The following is a 23,167-nucleotide window of genomic DNA, read 5'->3' as shown; positions in this document are numbered from 1 at the left end:
TCATCTTTTGGTTAGTTGGGGGTGAGTCCAAGAAGGAGCATTTTAAGCACTTCTCAGGAACTAACAGTGTGCACGTAGGGTTGAGAAGCACTGGTACAAATAGTGTCACTAAGCAGCCGGGGTTGAGAACTGGTAACTCCCAGGGATAAGAGAAAATCTTCTCTAGCATATAGTTTTGTAAAATGATAGTTCAAATTTAAGTAGGCATCGGCCAGTTGAAGGTTATGTTCTTTGGAAAGTACTTGGCATGCAGATTTCGTTTGGAGATGGCAGGTGCAAATACCTATTTATAGAAATGGAGGTGGCATATGGAGATTTTTCATCTGAATTGGTGGCCAACCCTCTACCAGGTGCCTTAGGGAATACCTGGAGACAGAACAGGGAATTTTTCATATTATGGGCTTGTTCTAGCAAGGAAACAGTTGACCAATCAAGCACCCAAAAGTATATGGTTCATCAATGATACTGCAATAGTACTTTATGGTAGCTGTGCTTTTGATGAGCATAGTATAATGTATAAACTTGTCGAATCACTGTGTTTGTACACCTAAAACTAATGTCACATTATGTGTCAGCTCTGCCTAAATTAAAAACAAAATTAAGATGATTTTGTCCCCAAAACTTTAAAGGCAAGGCTTACTTAACATAGTCGTATAAAAATCCAAATTGCTTCCAGGACATCTATTTGTGGACAACGGAGTTTCCATTGAGCCTTCCAGAATTAATTTTTGTACTCCTTGGTAACTTTTTAACTTGCTGAATGGTGTTCTTTAGTACAAAATGAATATTTGAAGTTTCCACCCAAGTAACTTTTTAGTTTTAGGAATGTTTCTATCAAAGTATTCTAACCGTTGTTAGAAAAAGAGCCTAGTTAGTGTCTGTTCAAGCGCTGAGTTCATGGTCTTGATAGCGCATCATCAGTATCCACAGAAGGATGCTCGTTTTTCCCCCATGAGGATAGAGACTCCCACAAAGCAGAGAAGCTATTTTCCTTTCCAGGGGAGCCAGAACGTCTTCTGATTTGATTAAATATTTTAGGATAGCAAAAGACTAACAGTCAGATTATCTCTTAGATATACATTTTTAGAGTAGTTGTATTTTTGAAATTAAGGTTTCATTTTATGTATTTCTCTCACTTTTTCTATTTGACTATCTGCTTGTATTTAACATTTCTCAACATGGAGATGTTCATACCCAATAATTCAAAGTGACAGTCACGTTTGTTTTACAAATACAAATACTATAAGGAAATAGCAGCTGGTGGTTAATTTCATATACATTTTAAATATTAAGATAAATTAGAATTGCTGAAATGATTACTCCATTACATTGAACTATTATCTTTCAAGCAGCTTGTAATGTCTTAATGTAGCAAGTAAAAATTAGCTTATATATTTGCCTTTTTCGTTGTTTCTTCTGTTTGCTTTATGAAGCATCAAAGGAGATCTGTCTCAAGAGTGATCAGAATATACACAATTTTTATTTGTTTTTGAAACTTGACAAGAGAAATAAGCAATTGAGTGGTATGTTAACTCGTCTGTCGTCTTGGGAGGTAAAGAAATAGTTGTCTTAGGAGCTCTAATTGATCAGTCTAATATTCTTTTTCTTGACTCTCTTGTTTTTCTGGCGTATATCCTCTTCACTTTTTCTCATTTGTGTGGCTTTGATTGAATTGAATTCTCTAAGTTTTTTGTTAATGCTAAAACTTTCAGCAGCCACATTAATTATTAATGCCAAACTTAGCATATTTAATTGGATATATAACTGGTTAGAACTCATAGACTTAACAGTTTTTTTTTAATGTTTATTCATTTTTGAGAGAGAGAAAGAAAGAGTGTGAGCGGGGAAGGGGCAGAAAGCAAGAGGGAGACAGAATCCTTAGCAGCTCCAGGCTCTGAGCTGTCAGCACAGAGCCTGACAGGGGCTCAAACCCACAGACCATGAGATCGTGACCTGAGCTGAAGTCAGCCACTTAACCAACTGAGCCACCCAGGTGCCCTTAGAGCTAATAGACTTTAAACATTTGTCTAATTGCCTGCTTTATACCCAGTCATCATAGAACTTTGATTTCAACATACACAGTAATAAGTTAGGAGTAGACTACAGATATTTTAAATAACTATCCTAATTTTTCAAAAATAAATATACAGTTAAATTCATAAAAAACGTTTTAGGCCTTTCCTTCACTCAAACCGTCAAAATTTATATTTGGATTAAAAAAAAGTTTCCAGCATTATGTGAATTTGATTCATCTACGTATGAATCAAGCATTAGAGAAGCTGCTAGCAAAATCATAATACGTATTTTTCTTCACTTTGAAAGCGAAATTTAATATCCAGTTTTATTGAAATTGCCAGCACTGGATGCCTGCTGCTGTGGCCGGCAAATTAATATCATATACTGCAAAATGGAACGGAGACTCATTTGCATTTCATATGCCTAATTGAACTCACCCTATACTGTGGACTTTAATTTTTGTAGTTTTAGCAAGCACTGTAGCTTCTCTGAAACTAAAATTCGCAGAAAAGGTCTCGTCCTCCTTTAGTCATTTCATATAGCCATCCCTCCCAGGACTCTGCTGTCCTGTCTCAGGATCCGTGCCAGTGACAAGCTGGACCACGGACAGGTGGAAGGCCATGGATGATTCATAGATGGTGCAAATTTTTTCTAACTGTTTTTTCTAACTGCAGTTAATTATGTCTGCTCATTAATCACATGTCGTGAAGAGTTAGAGAAGACTTACCATTCAGAGTCTGACTTTGAAGGAAAAGCACCTTTGATAACATGCATCAGTTGTTAGTGACTCTGCCTCAGACCTTCTCTAGGGAGTTGGCTGAAATCTTCTCTGTAGAGGTAAAGGAAAGCATATTCTTACCTACTCACATTCAAGTGGGTGAACAGGTTTAAATAGGCATCCTCCATGGTGGGTCCATGTGGGTGATTATGTTAGCAGAAGTTGGTGTTTCAGTTTTCCCATAGTAATAAAGGTCTGCCTCTCCACCAGACAGAATATTAGAAACCATATACACTGTACTTGTCTCTTATTTCTAAGAAGTATGGTGTTATTTCCTCATGGTTTTAATTTTCTTTTCTCTACCAACTAATACTGATCATGTTGAACATTTTTTTTCATGCTTGTCTTCCACACATCTTCTTGGTATATACATTCATCTTCTTGACCCATACATCTTCTTTGATGAATCTGTTCAAATAGCTTCCCCAATTTTTAATTGGGCTGTTTATTGTTCTTGAGTTTGGAAAGACTATAATAAGTTGTTTATACCTCCTTTATCAGATATATTGGTAAATATTCTCCCAGTCTTTAGTTTGTATTCTGCTCATGGTGTGTTTAAAAGAGGAGTTTTTAATTTTGATGAATGAAATTCAGTTTGTGAATTTGTTTTTATGGCTTATGCTTTTGGTACTATATCTGAGAAATCTTTGCCTAGCCCAAGGTCAGAATTCTCCTCTGAAAGTTTTTTAGTTTTAGATTTTTATGCTTAGATCTTTGATCCATTCCAAGTTAATTTTTATATCTACAGCGATGTATAGGTCAAAGTTCACTTTTTTGTTATATGAATATCTGGTTCTAGTACCATTTGTTTATTAGAGAGTGCGTGTGCAAGGGGGGAGAGGGGCAGAGAGAGAGAGCATCTCACGCAGGCTCCACGCTCAGTGTGGAGTTCGATACGAGGCTTGATTCCATGACTGGGATCATGACCTAAGCTGAAATCAGGAGTCAAACGCTCAACTGACCGAGCCACCCAGGTGCCCCTTTAGCACCATTTATTGAAAAGACTTTCTTCACTGGTTTTCCTTAGCACTTTTGTTGAAAATCAATTGTATATGTATCTGTGGGTCTATTTGTGGACTCTCTAGTCTGTTCCATTGGTCTGTTTTCCTGTCTTAATGCCACTAGTGTACTGCTCTGATTACTTTAGCTTTCTCATAAGTGTGTCATAGCAAGTACTGATAGTTCTTCAACTTTGTTCTTTTTGTTTTTGATTTCCCCAGTTTTGTCTGTTGTAATATAGTTCTTTGCCCTATGAATTTTAAAATCAAGTTGTAGCTTTCTATAAGAAGACACTCAGTGTTATTTTGACTATGATTTCATTGAATCTGTAGGTCAATTTTGGAATTGATCAATAGTATTGGGTCTTTCGACCCACGGATACGGTGATATATCTCTTTCTTTAGGTCTTGCATCATTCCTCATAGCAAGGTCTTAGAGTTTTCAGTGTACAGGTCTTGCATTTCTTTTGTCTGATCTGTCACTTGACTATTTCATATTTTTGATGCTATTCTAAATGGCATTGTTTAATTTTTTAAACTAGGTATTACTAGTATATTGAAATACAGATGACTTTTCTATACTGATCTTCTATCCTGCAGTGTTACTCAACTCACTGGTTGCAGTAACATTTCGTAGATTGTTTCTCCATAGACAATATTGTCTAAAAATACAGTTTTTCCTTTCCAATCTAGATAGTTTTTATTTTTGTTGCCTTATTGTACTTACTAGAACCTACAATACAGTGTTAAATACAAGTGGTGAAAACGGACTTCCTTGTCTTCTCAGTTTTAGGGGGTAAGCATCTAGTCTTTAAACATTAAGTATAATATTAGCTGTACTTTTTTTTTTTGGTAGATCCCCTTCATCAGATTGATAAAGTTCCTTCTAATATTTATTTGGGCTCTGATCTTTATTATTTCTTTTATTTACCTTGGGTTTAATTTATACTTTTTCTATTTATTAAAAGCTGAAGGCATTGATATGAGAAAAATCTTTTTTCTAAAATAGACATTTAGTGCTATAAATACACATTCCCTAATTATTGTGTTCATAGCATCCCACAAATTCTTACTTTTTTTCATTTTCGTTCTTTTGAAAATACTAGGTTTTATTTTGATTTCTTCCTTTGACCATAGGTTATTAAGCATGTGCTATTTAGTTTCCATATAAGAGTTTTTCAGAGTTTTGTTGTTGATTTCTAATTGAAGTCTATTAATTAGAGAATATACTTCTAGAACTTTGATCCTTTTAAAATTTACTAAGGCTTAGTGTATCACGCACAACCTGGTGGATTTCCATGTGCATTTGTAAAGACTGTGTATTCTTCTATTGTCTAATAGGGTGTTTCATAGAAGTCAGATAGGTCAGGTTACTCAGATCTTTCATATACTTACTGATTTTCTGTTTACTTTTTTTTAAAACAATTTCTGACAGATACTAATCTCTATTATTCTGGATCTGTCATTTTCTGTTTCTTCTATCTTGAAGATCTGTTCAAAAATATTAAGGATCTGTATATATTTTTAAATTAACTGACTGCTTTGGCATTATGAAATGACCTTCCTTAGCCCTCATAATATACTTCGCTTTAAAATTTCCTTTATCTTAGGGGTGCCTGGGTGGCTAAGTCAGTTAAGTATCTGATTCTTGATCTCAGCTCAGGGTTATGAGTTCAAGCCCTACATTGGTCTCCATACTAGGCATGAAGCCTACTACTACTATTACTACTAATAATAATAAATAAAATCTACTTTATCTTAGCCATCCCAAGTTTTTTAAAACCAGTGTTAGCATATCACGTCTTTTTCCATCCTTTAATCTACTTCTTTACATTTAAAATATGTTTATTTAAGGCTCAGTGGAGCATGTGACTCTTGATCTTGGGATTGTGAGCTCGAGCCCCACATCAGGTGTAGAGATTACTTAAAAAAATAAAATATATTTAAGCAATGTATAACTGGGTCTTTTTTTTTTAGTCAATCTGGTAGTCTTTTAATCAGAGTATTTAAACTATATTTTATTACAATTTTTGATATGGTTAAGTTTAAATCTGTCATTTAGGTATTCTTTGTGTCTCATGTCCTTTATTCCCTTTTTTCTCTTTAGACTAACCAATTTTTTTTAATATTTATTCATTTTTGAGAGAGCATGAGTGGGGCAGAGGGGGGGACAGAGGATCCGAAGGCAGGCTCTGAGCTGACAGCAGCAAGCCCGATGTAGGGCTCGAACTCCTGAACCGTGAGATCATGACCTGAACCAAAGTCGGATGCTCAACTGACTGAGCCACCCATGCGCCCCAACTAATTGTATATTCAGTGGTTCCATTTTTTATCAATAACTGTTATTCTAGGTGTTGCTTTAAATCATCACAGCCTAACTTCAAGTGATATTATAGCACTGAGTATAGTGTAAGAACCTTACAATAGTGTATCTCCATTTCCTGTTGAAGGTGAGGCCAAGGACATACTGTCATTTCACCGACATCTAACAGTATCTAACCTATAATACATGTGCAGCTAATGTTGGGAAGATGAATGAACAAATGAATCTCTTGAACTTGGCCTGGTTCTGTTTTATTTCTCATATGCAAAATTATAGCAGACAGTAGAATGACTCCCTTTGAATGCCTGAGCTTCAAGTTATAAACAACAATTGCAGAATAATGTAAGGTTTGGATCCGATAAGAAGAGTGAGGTTCTAGTAGAGTCAGGCTCTCTCCTTATAATACATGGAATAAGCAAGTTGGAAGAGCCTCAGATCCATTGCTGACCTCTTCTTGTAGTTGCTGCATTAAGAAAAGAAGTTCCTATGCATCTTGCTGCTATCATAACCACTTAGGAATATTCATCATCATGGTCTTTAGCGCTGATGCCAAAAAGCTAAGTACTTTTGTTCCCTACTAGTTATTATCTGCAGTGTTTGAATCAAAAATAAATTCTTTAGGTAAAAGGTGCATGATTCAAATTGGTTCTTGAGCACCAGAAACTGAAAATTTAAAACCTGCTTCCAGAAGACCTGGATTCTGGTATTGGCTTTGTCATTGTAGCCATGGGGACAAGTGGACAGATCACTCAACTTCTCATTCTCTGCCCTAATCTTTATCTTCCACATACCTCCATCTTACCATATACTGAATGTGAATCAAATATATTTTAAGGATGCAGCTGAAGTTATCCAGGTTTAGACAGTCTGTAATTTCCTCCTTCCCATCCTACTATCGTATATTCTGGATTAAGAAATAAAATTGACTTGGCTCTAAAAATCCTTACAGTATTTAATAACCACAGCAAGAACAAAGCTACATTAGTTATTATAACGTTTGTGAAATAATTAAGGGAATAATTTGTTGGATTAAGGAGGGGGAGGTAACATTGAAAGTGTCCATTGTTATCCTGAAGAAATTTTCTTAGGTATCCATTTAACTTCAGTGTCAAATTATTTACATAACCAGAGTAATGCCTATCCTTTAAGGGTGATGTGAGAATTAATTTAAATTTCACAAAGCACTTTGAGGCATTCAGTTGAAAGGTTCTTTATAAATGCCAGGCATTATTACAACCAGCCTAGTAAAAAGAAACAGGATAAAGCTACTCATGCCGTGTCCTCTGACAGGAACTGTATTGGTTAGGGAAGTATAAAGGTTACCGCTATTCATAATTTATGGTTGAGGGGAATAGATCAAGAATAGTAATGACGTTTTTCTGTCCAGTTAAATCTTAAAAAACACAGATATAACAGTGATGGAATATATTGCTCTTCCAAGGAGAAGTATGAAATCGATACCTTACAAGCAATAAAAATGATATAGGAAGATGAATAAAGGCCAGTATCTTTAATCACATCATAAAAATACAGTGACAGCCTTGACTGTCCCTCCTTCAAAATCTTCAAGAAAGACTTTGCAATGGAAGAAATGATTCTTGATCATGTGGGTGTATAGAATTTGAAATTTGCTAGAAATACATGCAGATGGTCTTCATTGTAGTAACCAAAATAATCAGCCTCATTGTTAAGCACTTAAAAATGTATATGATAAGTCAAAATTTTAACACACAAAAACTTTTCCAAAGATTTCATACAAGCAGGATGCTTCAGGTATGTGAGAGATAATCACACACAAAAACCTCTCGTTAAAGTAATGAGACGAAGCTACTGATTGAAGTCTGTGTGTAAAAATATCTTTGAATCACACTTGGCAGAAGAAATTTAAAAGGTAAATTTAGTGTTCTTTTAATCTCAGCATTTAGTGTTTTTATGATCAAATCTCAGCCTTTATTGTCTGTATTAGTTTCAATTGGGACTTTAACAAATTATTAAAAACACAAATTTATTGTGGAGGCCAGAAGTCCAAAATGAGTCTCAGTGAGCTAAAATCAAGATGTTGGAAGAGTTGCGTTTCTTTCCAGAGGATCTAAGGGAGAAGGCAATTTATTTTTACTTTTTCAGTTTCTAGAGACTGCCTGTATTCTTGGCTCATGGCCCCTTCCATACCAAAGCCATCAATGGCTAATTTGAATTTGAATGTTTCTCACATGACATGGTTCCAACACCCACTTTTCTGCTTTCCTCTTCCATATCGAAGAACTCTTTTTTTAAAGTTTGTTTATTTTCAGAGCGAGCAAGTGAGCTAGTGGGGGAGGGGCAGAGAGAGGGAGACAGAGAATCCCAAGCAGGCTCTGTGCTGTCAGCACAAAGCCAGACCCAGGGCTCCAACCCACAAACCGTGAGATCTTGACCTGAGCCGAGACCAAGAGTTGGACGCTTAACCAGCTGAGCCACTGAAACACCCCTCAGAACTCTTGTAGTTGTGTGAGGCCCATCTGGATAACCTGGGTTATCTTCTGATTTTAAGGTTGGCCAGTTAGCAATCTGCAATTCCATCTGCTACTTCAGTTCCCTTTTGCCTTAGAAGAGAGCATATTCACAGATTCTGGGGATTAGGTTGTAGGCGTCCTTGGGAAACTTACTCTACCTACCACAGTCCAGGAATGGAAAAGGAGAGTTACTTAACTTTTTGCAGACTGGCAAGTAAACGGCATACAGATTCTGACATTGACTATGGTCATTTTCTGTTACCACGTTTGGCAGTACTTTAGTTGGCAAGCCTTTTTCTCTTTTCACCTCAGTGAAGTATCCATTTTAGGCTTGTATTTTCGTTTTGGGTTTCTCTCTGCATGCATCCATCCAGTCAGCCACCCAAAATGCTTGGTGTAAGTATCTACCCCAGATTTGAAGCTAGGGGACCATGGTGAGGAAGAGTTTAATTGAAGATACTGACTTAAATTAACCTGTAAGGCGCTGATGAGCTACTTTACCACACCACAGCTTCTGCCTTCAGGGAGCAGAGTCTGCTGAATGCCTTCGAAGAAATTCTTCACATAATGGTTCATTATTAAGTCGGGATTTCAGAAAAGATTGAAGAATTTTGACACCTTGGTTTTTCTTTTCCGTACCCTTTTCCCAGCTCCCATATGCAAATAACAAAGTTTTTCATCTCTGTCTTTTAACAATTAATGTCAGGGGAAAGTATTTAATCAAGATGATAATATTTCTTGTACTGTTTTATTTATTGATTGATTTTTCGAAAAAGGCCTTATTTGAAAAGCACTATATAAAAGGAAGCAGTTGTGTAGTTCCGTCAGGTCAGGTGCACATTTGGTAAGGGGTCGGGAGTTGGATCAGTTCCATATTGTAAATTCCAGGATTCTTTCCAACTTTAAAAATAAAGGGAACTGGATTTAGCCCACGGACAATAAGGTTGACAGAAGACTTAATGGTAATCTTTCAGTATACAAAAGAGCATTGTGTTAGTGAGAATGAGCAGGTGTTCTTTGTTTCAGCTAAGTAGGACAGGAAGCAGGGATATTAAATGGAAGGAAAAATAATTTAGACAAAGCAACCTCATGTGTTTTAAAACACAGGAAAGTGTTACTAAGAAGGATGTAGATTTCTCTCAGAAAAATCTTTCGATTTATCTTCTCCGTGCACTGAAAATACAGAGGCCCCCGATACTGGAGAAAATATATACTAGTTATTAACATGTGCTAAATAAAAATTGATTGAAATGAACTAAATTCAGTTATTCTTTCTCTCAAGGTTATAGCTCTCAGGAAGGTACTTGAGAGATTCACAAGGAATAGTCATTGTGAATCTTCGCTAATGTATAAAATCTCTGTCATTTGAAGGAGAAAGATAGAAAAATGTCAACTGAACCCAAAAATCAAGGTTTCTTATCAAGACAACTCTACATATCTGAGGAGATGTTCCCTTGCGCATGTCCTTAAAACAGCTGTGTCTCAAGGACATCTGATTGTCCACATAAAGGATTTTTTAGGTGGGGGGCATGCAAAGGGAAAGAGAAGAGAAAGAATCCCAAGCAGTCGCCATGCCCAGCATGAGGTGGACACAGGGCCAATCCTACAATGGTGAGATCATGACCTGAGCCAAAATCAAGAGTCAGATGTTCAACCGACTGAGCCACCGAAGCTCCCCTCAGAAAAAGGATGTTTAATCACAATTGAAACATGATTCCAGCTAATAGCATTTTCACTGCCACCTTACTGTCTTTTAAAGGTGTATTTCCAAGGCCAGATCATCTCTTAGTTGAATGTTAGGATACCTCACCACACATTGAGTTACATGACTGCATCTGGGATGCGTACAGATGGGTAGAGGGGTATTAATTCTTTACTACAGGATATACAAATTTGGTTGTCATTCCCTGGCTTAAAAGTATCTTCTAAATGCATGTTATGGGATAACCTTATAAACTCCTTAGCAAAACATCTCCTTTACAGACTATCCCTAGTCTTCCTTTCTGGTCTCATCTGTCAGCACAAGCTTCCCGTTTCCTTACCGTCTTCATGCTTTCTGGCTTTATTCCCCCCGCCTTGGCCAACAGTGCTTTTCTAGCCGAAGTGATCTTGCCTGACTTGCCCTGACATCACTTAGGAGTCAGGTGAGGTCTTTTCCTATTCCTCAAATAGATTTTTGTTCTTGAAACTATTGCAGTCTGGCCTCACATAACTTGCTGAGATCTTGAGTAATTTGTCTGTTAAACCAAGCAATACCCTTTCTGTTTTTCCTGTGCTTAACCTCTCAATTGTCATTTGACACTGACAGCTATTTCCTACTCCCTAAAACACTGTCCAGCTTAAATGCAGTGTATCACCTTCTGGTTTTTCTGCTTACTTGGCCCCTGGTCTCAATTCTATAGTTGTCTTCCTAATTCTCAAAATGTCTTCACAGAATTCTCCCTTACCTTTTGTTTTTTGTTTTTTTTAACAGTATTATTGACTATATTCCCTAAGCTGTACTTTTTATCTTTGTGACTTATTTTATAATTGGAAGTTTGTACCTCTTAATCTCCTTCAGTTATTTTGCTCATACCATCTACCTCCCCTCAGCAACCACCAATTTTCTGTATTTTAGAGTCTGCTTTTTTTTTTTGTTTCTCCATTTTTTAGTTTCCACATATAAGTGAAATCATATGGCATTTGTTCTAACTTACTTCACTTAATACCTTTTAAGTCCGTCCATTTTGTTTCAAATGGGAACATCCTTTTTTATGGCTGCATAATATTCCATGCTTGTATTCTGTCTTCATCTATCAGTGGACACTTGAGTTGCTTGTTACTGTAAATAATGCAGCAAGAGATAATAGGGGTATGTGTATCTTCTTGAATTCGTGTTTTTGTTTTGGCTTAGTTCCAACAGCCTCATGTCTTTGTCTTAGTTTCTTCGCTATGTCTTGCCTTGTAATTCTTAATGTGTTCTTTTAGACTCCCAAATGGAAGTAATTCATTCCTCTATGCAGTCTGTCCTGATCCCTTCCAGAATTGCTGGTTGCACCCATCTTTGAGCTAGAATTGTACCAAGTATGTATCTCTATTTTACTTTAAGACTAAAATGCAATTATTGTGGTCATATACTCTTTTTTCTTCCTCTCTGCTAACAGATACTTATAGGAAAGCAGTGAATTGTTTATCTGGCCCCAGGGCCTATCTATCCCTCTCTAGTTCTTCTAGATTTTTTCCCTTAGCTTTTACATTTTTAAGACCTTGTTGAAATTGTTTAGAAGGCTTTAAGTGGATAGGTCACAGAGTTCAACTAAAGTGGTATGTGCATAAATGTACATGACTTCGCTTTAACTAAGGTATTTTAATTAGGAAAGCAATGTAGAGATGTCAGCTTGTACAAATATGTTAGAACAGAGATCCTATGAACTCCTATTACTCTAAACATTATGTGTATGTGTATATTTACACTTCATTCTTAAGTTTTTTCTTCCTGTATATTAAATTTGAAAGAATTTTAAACAAAGTGTAAAAAAAATTGTGTTTTTCATTTACACCTCAACAAACATGGCAAGTAACTTTGACATTTTATTATGAAGAAGATACATTGGCTTTATATTTAAGGTAAGGAATCATAAAATGTGTGTGCCATGCTAAGTGACAAGACATTTCAAGTGTTGGTGACAAAAATAAACTAGAAGAAGCAGGAATGTGTATAGAAAGGTTCAGAGAAATGGATGGCAAAGAATAGTTTGCTTAATAGAAGAAGCTAACTATTTTGTACATAGCTATAGTTTAATTTGGATGTGAACCTGGAATATAGCAGAATCCTTAATAAATCTTTATATCTGTTAAATATTTTAATTGTGCCAAATCCTTTTTTTAATAATTTAAGTTTATTTTTTAATTTTTTTTAATGTTTATTTTTGAGAGGGAGGGAGGTGGAAGAGCAGAGAAAGAGGGAGACACAGAATCCAAAGCAGGCTCCAGGCTCTGAGCTGTCAACACAGAGCCTGATGTGGGGCTCGAACTTGTGAACTGTGAGATCATGATTTGAGCTGAAGTCAGGTGCTTAACCGACTGAGCCACCTAGGCACCCCAAGTTTGTTTATTTTTGAGAGAGGTCTGAGATGGGGAGGGGCAGGGAGGGAAGAAGGGAGGGAGAGAATTCAAAGCAGGCTCCAAGGTGTCAGCCCAGAGCCTGACCTGGGGCTCAAGCCCAGGAAACCATGAGAACATGACCTGAGCCAAAGTCAGATGCTTAACCGTGAGGCACCCAGGTGCTCCTGTACCGGGTCATTTTCAAGTAGAACTGCTTATCTTAAGAATTGTAAGTGCTTACCTGTGAAAGAAGATACATGAAGCAGAACTTTGTTAATGTTTTACTTAGGATTCTATGAAATGCTGTGACAAACATTTCACTTGTTCCAAACAGTAACACCTGTAGAACACTTTACTGTGGGCGTTACCGATAGATGGGGTAGATGTCCTCCACCTGGTGATTCAGGGCTCTGGTTTCTCTCATTTTATGGCTCTCATTTCCTAGAGCAGTGGCATCTCTGGATTTGGCTAGCAGATGAGTAAAGAGGGATGTATCTTAATTTTTCCCCAAAGTGACACTGGCCACTTCTCTTCATATTCCATTAGCTAGAACTTTCATATGTCCCTACTTCGATGTAAGAGGAGCTCAAAAACATAGCCTCTGGCTGACTAGCTGCATCCGGCAGCAGCTCTATGCTAGTAAAAGCACAAATCCTGGTAAACAGATGATCAGCTGTAGTTCGCCCCTATAGCCAAAGAGAATGATTGTGTTACCCTTCCTCCTACATACAGAACACATTCACTTCAACTCAAGGGCATCACCCCAAAGTCTCATCCGGTCTAGCTTCTCCATCAGTCCCAGCTGTGGCTCTTTGCAGCCTGGTGACCTGTGAATTCAAGTTCATGTGTAACTACCTCCACCTCCCCTCCCCACCTTGCCCTAGCACAAATCCAGTCTATAGCGGTGGAACAGGAACAAGAGAACTACAAGTGTCCCATCTGAAAAAAGGTAAAGTAGAAAATGCATAGTAATATCTGTCCGTTGACAGTACTGAGATCCTGTCCTGGCAGGCACTGTGAAGATACCCTGTCCTGGCAGTGTTTAGGATCTCTTGACTAGACCCTTGTTATGCATCTGAAAAAGAACTCCTTTGTCCTTTACTCTCCTTGGCCCTTGGAGCTCTACACATTGGGAGCTGCCTCTTGTCTGTTAACATCCTTGGCAACATCACGTAGAGGAGTGTGACCACTTCATGCTTGTGCAGTTTGGGAACCTGGAAACGATTTTACAGCCATTGTTAAGACTAAGTTCAGGGTTTATTCACCAGTACAGTCCCTTTAGAAACAACAGATAGCATAGGTATGGATCTCCATTGGTTACACATGTCAGTGTTTCTTCCTGACAAACAATTTCAGGTATTTCAAAAGGAGGAAACATAACACAAGGAATTGGCTTCAAATGTGATAGAACAGAGCCACCAAAGAAATGACAGTGAGTAAACCTAGAGACTGACAAAATGAGAAACCTTTGCACATCTTAGAGATAGAAGGGCAATAGGAGAAAGTGATATCATCAGATATTATCCGATATTATATCATCAGATCTTAGCTCCAATAACAAGAAACTGTAAACTCCGTGAGGGATCTGAGTCATCCATATTCTTTTACCTTTTCGTGTCCCCATATAATGAGCCCTCAAATGTTTACTTAAGTGGTAAATCCTTCCACTGATATCACTTAGAAATACTCACCAGGAATCTAAAATGTGGCAAAAATGATGGTGTTCCACAGTGAGATGATCCTTAATTTGTGGATCAGATGCAGTTAGTTGTTTTGGGACCTCATTTGATAACTGTCATCAGCATTTAGAGAATGAGAAACTGTCAAAAGTTTTCATTTAAATAATCTCTTCCTGTTTAAGGCTTATGGAGTTTGGAACAACATCAGTTTTTGTGTAAACATAGAAGGAAGAATTAAAAAGGAATAAAGTATGTATATGTAGTTGGCTCATGCCAAAATAAATTGAGGGGGGGATGTGGGGAGAAAGAGAAAAAGGTTTCCAGAATTGCTAGGGAAATGGAAGCTATAGCTTCAGAGGTTAGATCTACAACTCTTAGTCTTTGTTTCATTTTTGGAATCATCCTCTAAGTTAGTAATAACATTATTTTGTCTACTGGTTTGAGCCAAAAATCATCACTTTTTTTAAAACTCATTTAAGAAAGAATCTGTAAAATATTCCATTGGATACTTTAGCAGTCACAGAGGACTAATTCTATAATACAGTTTTTGAAGATATCACAAATGCCATTTTCTCTATTCCTGGATGTGCCTTTATATGCTCAAGTGTATAGATTTGCTGGATTCAACTCAACTGTGGCTTTTAGGATAGGCTTTGAGCAAAGTCTCAAAATAGTAGATACATTTAACAACTTGGGAGTTGAGAATAGTTTAAGAAGCTTTTATGACTGTTGTCTTTCTTAGAAAAAGAGCTTTGCTTGAAAATTTCTGTGTGAATAGTTCCACTTATCCACAGAAATGAAGACTTTTTTTTCCTTTTTTTTTTGGCAGAGCATGCCAAATTTAGTTGCCATGTTTTGCTTTTAAACACATGAGCGTGTTTATAATTCTTTCATTTACATAGAAACTTCAGGTTTGTTTACTTCTCACTTTGGTATAAAATAAGAATGGCTTAAAGTATAATATACTGCATTTCATTTTTTTTAAATTTTAAAGCACGTGTGCAAGCAGGGGAGAGGGATAAAGGGAGACAGAATTTTAAGCAGGCTCCACACTCAGCCAGGAGCCCGACGTGTGGGGCTCCATCCCATGACCCAAAATCAAGAGTCAGACGCTCCAGCCGACTTAGCCACCCAGGCTCACCTACACTACATTTCATGTCTTTATCCTTCAGGATATAGGCTTCCCATTTAAAAATATCAAGGCCTTGATATAAGCTGTGTCTAAATAATCTGACTAACAAGGGGGAAATACATCATTTTACATACAGACATGCCTCAGAGATATTGTGAACTTGGTTCCAGAGTTCTGCAATAAAATGAATATCATAAAGTGAGTCAATTGAATTTTTTGTTTTCTCAGTGCATGTGAAAGTTACATTTATAATATACTGTAGGGGCGCGTGGGTGGCGCAGTCGGTTAAGCGGCCGACTTCAGCCAGGTCACGATCTCGCGGTCCGTGAGTTCGAGCCCCGCATCCGGCTCTGGGCTGATGGCTCGGAGCCTGGAGCCTGTTTCCGATTCTGTGTCTCCCTCTCTCTCTGCCCCTCCCCCATTCATGCTCTGTCTCTCTCTGTCCCAAAAATAAATAAAAAACGTTGAAAAAAAATTTATAATATACTGTAATATAAGTGCAATAACAGTGTCTTTAAAAAGTACATACCTTTGGGTGCCTGGGTGGCTCAGTCTGTTAAGCATCTGATTCTTCAGCTCAGGTCATATCCTCACAGTTTGTGAGTTCAAGCTCTGCATTGGGCTCTGTGCTGACAGTACAGAGCCTGCTTAGGATTCTCTCTCTCCCCCTCTCTCTGCCCCTCCTCCACTAGGTCGGTGTCTGTCTGTCTCTCTCTCTCTCTCTCTCTCTCTCTCTCTCTCTCTCTCTCTCATAAACTTAAAGAGTATATACCTTAATTAAAAAACACTTACTACTGAAAATGCTAACCATCATCTGAGCTTTCAGCAAATTGTAATCTTTTTGCTGGTGGAGGATCCTGCCTTGATGTTGATGATTTCTGAATGATCAGGGTGGGGTGACCCTGGTAATTTCTTAAGATACACGAAGTTTGCCATGTCAGTTGACTTTTCCTTTCATGAACAATTTCTCTAGCATGCGATGCTGTTTGATAGCATTTTACACACAGTAGAATTGCTTTCAGAATTAGTCAATCTTCTTGAACTCTGCCATTGCTTTATCAATGAAGTCTAGATAATATGATAAATCCTTTATTTTCAATTCAACAATCTTCACAGCATCTTCATTAGGAATAGATTCCATGTCAGGAAATCACTTTCTTTAGTCATCTATAAAAAGTACCTCCTTACCTATTAAAGTGTGATGAGATGATAGCCATTTGTACTGTGATTTATTTCGCTTAAAAACTTACAGACCATTGCTGGGTAATTGGCATAATTTCAATATTGTTGTGTCTCAAGGAATAATTAGTCACATTTTCAGGTTCCACTTCTGGTTCTCTTGCTGTTTACACCACATCTGCAGTCACTTCTTCCACTGAACTCTTAAAACTCTCCAGAATCATCCAGGAGAATTGCAATCAACTTCTTCCAAACTCCTACTGTTACCTTGACCTCTTCATGTGAATCGTAGATGTCCTTAATGGCATCTAAAATGGTGACTCCGGGGCACCTGGGTGGCTCAGTCAGTTAAGCATCTGACTCTAGATTTCAGCTCAGGTCTTCAGGGTTGTGGGATTGAGGCCCGTGTTGGACTCCGTACTGACAGTGAGGAACCTGCTTGGGATTCTCTCTCTGCCCTTCCCCTGTTTGTGCATGTTCTCCCCCCCCCCCACCCCTAAAAATAAATAACTTTAAAAAAATGGTGACTTCTTTTCAGAAGGTTGTCCATTTACCTTGCCTAGATTTGTCAAAGTAATCGTTATTTAGAGCAGCTTTAGCCTTAAAAAATGTTTCTTAAATAAGACTTCAGAGTGAAAAATCACTCCTTGACTCTTGGGCTACAGAATGAATGTTGTGTTAGCCAGTGTGGAAATAGCATTAATCTCATTGTCTATCTCCAGAAGAGCTCTTGGGTGACCAGGTGCATTGTCATTAAGAAGTAATAGTTTGAAAGAATGTTTTTTCCTGAGCAGTAGTTCTCAGCGGTCAGCTTAGAATAGCCACAAAACCGTGGGGTACACAGATGTGCTGTTATCAAGGCTTCATTATTCCATTTACAGAGCTCAAGCAGAGTAGATTTGGCGTAATTCTTAACAGCCCTAGGATTTTTGGAATGGTACATGAGCTTTGGCTTCAATTTAAAGTTACCAGCTGCATTAGCCCCTAACAAGAGAGTCAGCCTGTCCCTTTGGTGCTTTGAACCCAGCAATTGGCTTCTCCTCTCTGTGAAAGTCTAAGACGACACCTTCCTGGACGTTGAAAATCTGTTGTGTAGTGTAGCCACTTTTATTAGCTAGATCTTCTGGATAACTTGCAGCTTCTACATCAGCACGAGCTGCTTTACTTTGCACCTTTATGTTATAGAAATGGCTTCTTCCCTTAAAGCTCGTGAACCAACCTCTGCTAGCTTTACATTTCTGCAACTTCCTCACCTTTCTCAGCCTGCTTAGAATTGAAGAGAGGGCCTTGCTCTGGATTAAGCTTTGGCTTAAGGAAATGTTGTGGCAACTTGGATCTTCTATCCAGATCGTGAAAACTTTCTCCATATCAGCAATAAGGGTGTTTTGCTTTATCATCATTTGTGTATTCACTGGAGTACAGTTTTAATTTCCCTCAAAAACTTTTCTGCTGACAACTTGGCTGTTGGGCCCAAGAGACTGAGCCCTCAGCCTCTCTTAGCTTATGTCATGCCGTCCTCACTAAACTGAATGATTTCTAGCTTTTGATGTAAAGTGAGAGACATGTGGAGGACCTGGATGGCTCAGTCGGTTGAGCATCCAACTCTTGATATGATCTCATGGTTCAGGTCATGATCTCATGGTTTTTGAGATCGAGCCCCACATTGGGCTCTGTGCTATCAGTGCAGACTAGGATTCTCTCTCCTCCTTTCCCTCTCTGTCCCTCTGCCATTTGCACAGGTGTGCACACTCGCGTTCTCTCTCTCTCTCTCTCTCTCTCTCTCTCACTTTCAAAATAAATAAAAATTTAAAAAGGTAAATAAAGTGAGAGATGTGTGACTCCTTCTTTCACATTTAGAAACTATTGTAGGGTTATTATCTTGATTTCAGTATTGTTGTGTCTCCAGGAATAGGAAGGCCCAAGGGGAGGGTGAGATACAGTGGAATAACCAGTTGGTAAAGCATTCAGAAAAACACAAATTTATCAGTTAAGTTCATTGTCTTATGTGGATGTGGTTTATGATGCCCCAAACAATTAAATTAGTAACGTCACAGTTCTTCGCTGATCACAGGTCACTATGACAAATACAACGTAAAAGTTTAAAATATTATGAGAATTACTGAAACTTGACAGAGACGTGACGTGAGTGAATGCTATTGCAAAAAGGGCACCAGCAGACCAACTCGGCACAGGATTGCCATAGACCTTCAATTTGTAAAACGCAGTATCTGCGAAGCACAATAAAGTGAAATGCAATAAAATGAAGTGTGGTTGTATACGGCCTGTAAGATATGAAGAGTAAGCTTGTCTCTCCTGTGTCGGCTCTGTGAAGCTGTGGTATTAGAAAATAATCACTTGGAAATTTTATTAAAAATAATTACTTTGTGAGGGCGCCTGGGTGGTTCCGTCAGTTAAGCATGTGGCTCTTAATTTCAGCTCTTGTCATGATCTCATGGTTCGTGGCATCGAGCGCCACATCAGGCTCTGCAATGACAGCACAGACCCTGCTTGGAATTCTCTCCTCTCCTCTCCCCTCTCCTCTCCCCTCCCCCCTCTCCCCTCCCCCCTCTCCCCTCCCCTCCCCCCTCTCCCCTCCCCCCTCTCCCCTCCCCTCCCCCCTCTCCCCTCCCCTCCCCCCTCTCCTCCCCCCTCCCCTCTCTCCTCCCCTCCCCTCCCCTCCCCTCCCCTCTCCTCTCCTCTCCTCTCCTCTCCTCTCCTCTCCTCTCCTCTTCTCTCTCTCTCTACCCCCCCCCCCACCCTTCCCAGCTTGCACGTGCCAGGGTCTCCTTCCCCTCCCTCCCTCCCTCTCTCCCTCTCTCTCTCAAAATAAATAAATAAAAATTTTAAAATTTATTTTAATTATTTTGTGTCAGTCCTTATAGTATTTATAGATATGAAAACATCAGGAAAAAGTCCTCTGGTGTTGATCTAGGACAGAAAATGTGCTATGATACCGGTCTTTTCCATCTCTAATTGTGTTGACTTCCTTTAATGCTGTCTTACAATGCAAATATTAAAACATTAGGTGTATTTTTGCTGCCTAGAATAATTGGTTTTACTTTTTAAACATGCTATCTGTAATTTCAAAAAATATTTCCTTCTGAACTTCCATGCCTTGAGTTTAGAATAGTCTTGAAATTATAGGTGGCTAATAAGTATTTCTCAACTGTCAATTCAACTGCAGCCTTTGTGCTATTACCTCATTAGGAAATGACACAGGAAGAAAACTCGTTATGTGATAATATGAAAACACATATTTGTCAAAAAGATAAATGAGGCTGTATTGAAAACCCATCTGTTGTGGTGGGAGTCAAGTGGTTTAGACACATTTGGGCATGATACCTTCTTTTTAAACAGGAAAACAGAAGATTTCTGTCTCAATCCTTGGAGCTTGTATTGTGCACTTAAATGTGTTCTTTTTTGTCTTTTACAGGTGATATTATACCCAACTTCTAATAGCTCCAAGTCAGCTGAGTTGCACCGAATGGTAGTTCCAAAAAATAGCCAGGACTCTGACTTAAAGATCAAATTAGCAGTGCGAATGGATAAACCACCACATATGAAACATAGTGGGTGAGTGTGTACTTGAAGATGCTTTTCTCCTGAATTATTGGATCTCATTTCAATGTATCACTTTTGCCAGTTTACTGACAGAACAGGTATATCATGAAATTTTCCCCCCAAAATGACATTTACAGGTTAACTTAATTGTTTACACTCCTAGACACGTTTACAGCTAAATATATGTGTATTTAGTTATTATAACTGTGTGCATGCTAACATAATATTAATAATTGATTGCACTGGTATTCTGTATCACTCATGTCGATGAAGAGCAGTGATGGATGGAGATAACTTCCAAGAGCTACTCTTCAAAATATAATAACAGTCAAAACAAGCATAGTATTCAGCTCTCCAACAGCTAAACTTACATAAAATATATTAAAGCTAAGATGTCGTTCACATATAACCCAGGACACTGTGAAAGGTTTGTCAGGGAGGGATGTGAGTGTTCATCCAATATGTGAGTGAAAAACTAAATCAATGCTGGAGAGTAAGCCAGAGGGCAGGACCTGTCTCCTGCGGACCACCATGGGTCAGAGTCCATCGTCCTCTCTTCCAGGGTTCCTTTTCCCTTGTAGTTGGTGAGGTAATAAGTCTGAACTCTTGAACACAATGAGTTTTTTAAAAACCTCGGTCTTTCTCAGATTAACACTGTAGGGCTCGCTACAGTCAAATCACAGCCCAGAGTTTTTAGCTATTAGGAAAGCATGTGATCTTTTTCTTCACGAAGGAGAGAAACAGTCGCTAAAGTGGCTCCCTTTGAGATTAGCAACCAACATGAGTCTAAGAAAGTACATTCCTATGCAGAGAGGTGTCATCTTCTGGCTTTAGAGCCAAATCACCAACACTGTAGCGGAGTTCACTGATGAGTCAACAAGATAAGGATTCTTTGGATGACTAACACAGGGCTAAGGACTACATTGCCTCCTTAGTTTGGATGGGCAGTGTATGCGGTGTCAGAATGAGTCTCCCTGACGGGAGAAACAGCTCAGAGGGTGGGCTCTTTGAAAGGAAACCGTAAGTTGGGTAGCTCACATTGTGGCATCTCAGTGTAGTGTTGCAAACTAAAGTCTAACTATGACTCAGCTCATAATGCAGATGGAATTCTTGAGATTTAATATTTAGAGTTCTTCTCACTCATTCATCTCCCTGGTCACCATTGATTTATTTAGCAGGCACGTATTGAGCACTTGCTCTGTTCCACCCAGAGCAAACCTCAGTGAGGTACCATCTCAGGCCTAAGGAAAGTGGCTAGTCAGGGATTCAGACTTATATACAAGTAGCTGTAATAGTGATGTTAGTCATGAAAATCCCACAAGACACCTGACTTTCAAGATAAAACTTGGAAGTATGAATTCAGGTGGGCAATGAGGAGGAAGAGCATCCCAGTCACATGACCTAGCATATTCATGGCCAAGAGTTCTGGAAGGGCTGTTAGCCAATGAAGACAAGTTGGGCGCAGTTAGCATAGAGCGCGTTGAGACAAGAGAGTTAGAATACTACTGCCGTAAAGTGCTTAGAAATTAGTAGAGCCTAGATTTGGACATAATATTTCTTTCTGCTGTTTTTACATCGGTCTCTTTTGATGAATGGCATCATAAGAAATTGGAACCTATGTATTATAATTCCAACAGAGTCCTTAATTTGCAAATGTCCAGCACCATGGTGAATACCCCTGGAGCCTTAAAATTGTCCAAAGAACCAAGATTAAACATGAGGTTAGGCACATGGCAAATTCTGCAGCCTTTCACTTGTGTGGAAAGAAAGCCCTGCTCTCATCTTTGGCAATTTCTTCCCTTAGAATGCTCCAGGGCAGGTGAGACAATCCAGCCCCCTTCCAAGACTTGATTTTGTTGTTATTGTTTGTTTTTCCTTTTTTTTTTTTTTTTTTTTTTTTTTTTATCACTCCTTTGCCCTTAAGAAGAACTGGTTTATATCCTATCTCTGAGCCCTTGACTAAATCAGAACCCCCCCCCCCGCCCCCGCCCCACCGCCCAGGATGTGTCTAGAGTTGACTTGTGTCCAAGACTGCTGGTGAAAGGGATCACTAAAGAGAATATATCTTAGTCTCTCAATTTAACATATAAAGCCCAAGAACTTGCCTTGGATTCAGGTGAGGAATGCTTTAGATCCATCCACATCAATTATCTACCATTCCTAAATGATTGTGACAGACATTACTAGATATTTGGGTGTCTCTGCAGCTGATAGTATGTAAAAGGAAGGAATTCTAGAACTGAAAATATCTGTGATGCTGTTCTCCTAGTTGGTATGTTATTCAGCATAATTAAAGATATCATATTTCATAATAATGATTCCTTAAAAACTAATACCAGTATTGGACATAATAATTAATCAGAATTAAAAGTTTTCAACACTGCTGTAATAGGTGATCCCCATGGGCAGGCACAGGTGTTTACTACAAGTGCCTGATTGGGTTCCTCAGTGCTTGTGGAGACACACAAATATTTTGAATATCACCCCTATGTATGTGGGCAAACATGATTTGACCTATATTATAATTGTATTCATCTTTTTCTGCAGTGTTTCATAAATGGATTTTACTGAACTTAATTACATTTAAGAAGAGAAAGTCCACTAACCTTTTTCTTCCAAGTACTCTATCATATGCCAAAGCAATAATAGGATATGAGTAGTAGATTAATAGCATTTCGCTTTGAGGCTGGATTGTGTTCTGTCAATAGTTCATCCCATAATGAATAATTAACACATGAATAATGAATAATTGAAAAAGAAACAAGTCAAGTTAAAAAAAGATTAATTTATCTTTAAAATATAGCAAACCTCTCTTACAGAGAGTTGTCAAGTGGATTAAACAATAAATTGGGAGGGTTATGGGTTTTTATCTTCAGAGCACTTTTGAGAACTAGACTTTGAAATACTCTGGGTTGTTATAAAAACC

At 38.3% G+C, this 23,167-nt stretch overlaps 1 protein-coding gene across 8 annotated transcripts in view; it reads left to right on the top strand.

The window, feature by feature from the left end:
* Nucleotides 1-23,167, top strand: part of CADPS2 (calcium dependent secretion activator 2) — a 534,192-nt gene that overhangs the window by 274,833 nt on the left and 236,192 nt on the right. For all 8 annotated transcript variants that reach the window (XM_042923255.1, XM_042923240.1, XM_042923248.1 and 5 more), the window contains one exon: nucleotides 20,114-20,253. In XM_042923255.1, the coding sequence (XP_042779189.1) occupies nucleotides 20,114-20,253 (140 nt within the window). The remainder of the gene's footprint in view (nucleotides 1-20,113; nucleotides 20,254-23,167) is intronic.

Source organism: Panthera leo, chromosome A2 (assembly GCF_018350215.1).
Source record: "Panthera leo isolate Ple1 chromosome A2, P.leo_Ple1_pat1.1, whole genome shotgun sequence".
Lineage (NCBI taxonomy): Eukaryota > Metazoa > Chordata > Mammalia > Carnivora > Felidae > Panthera > Panthera leo.
This window is presented reverse-complemented; position numbering and strand designations above follow the sequence as displayed.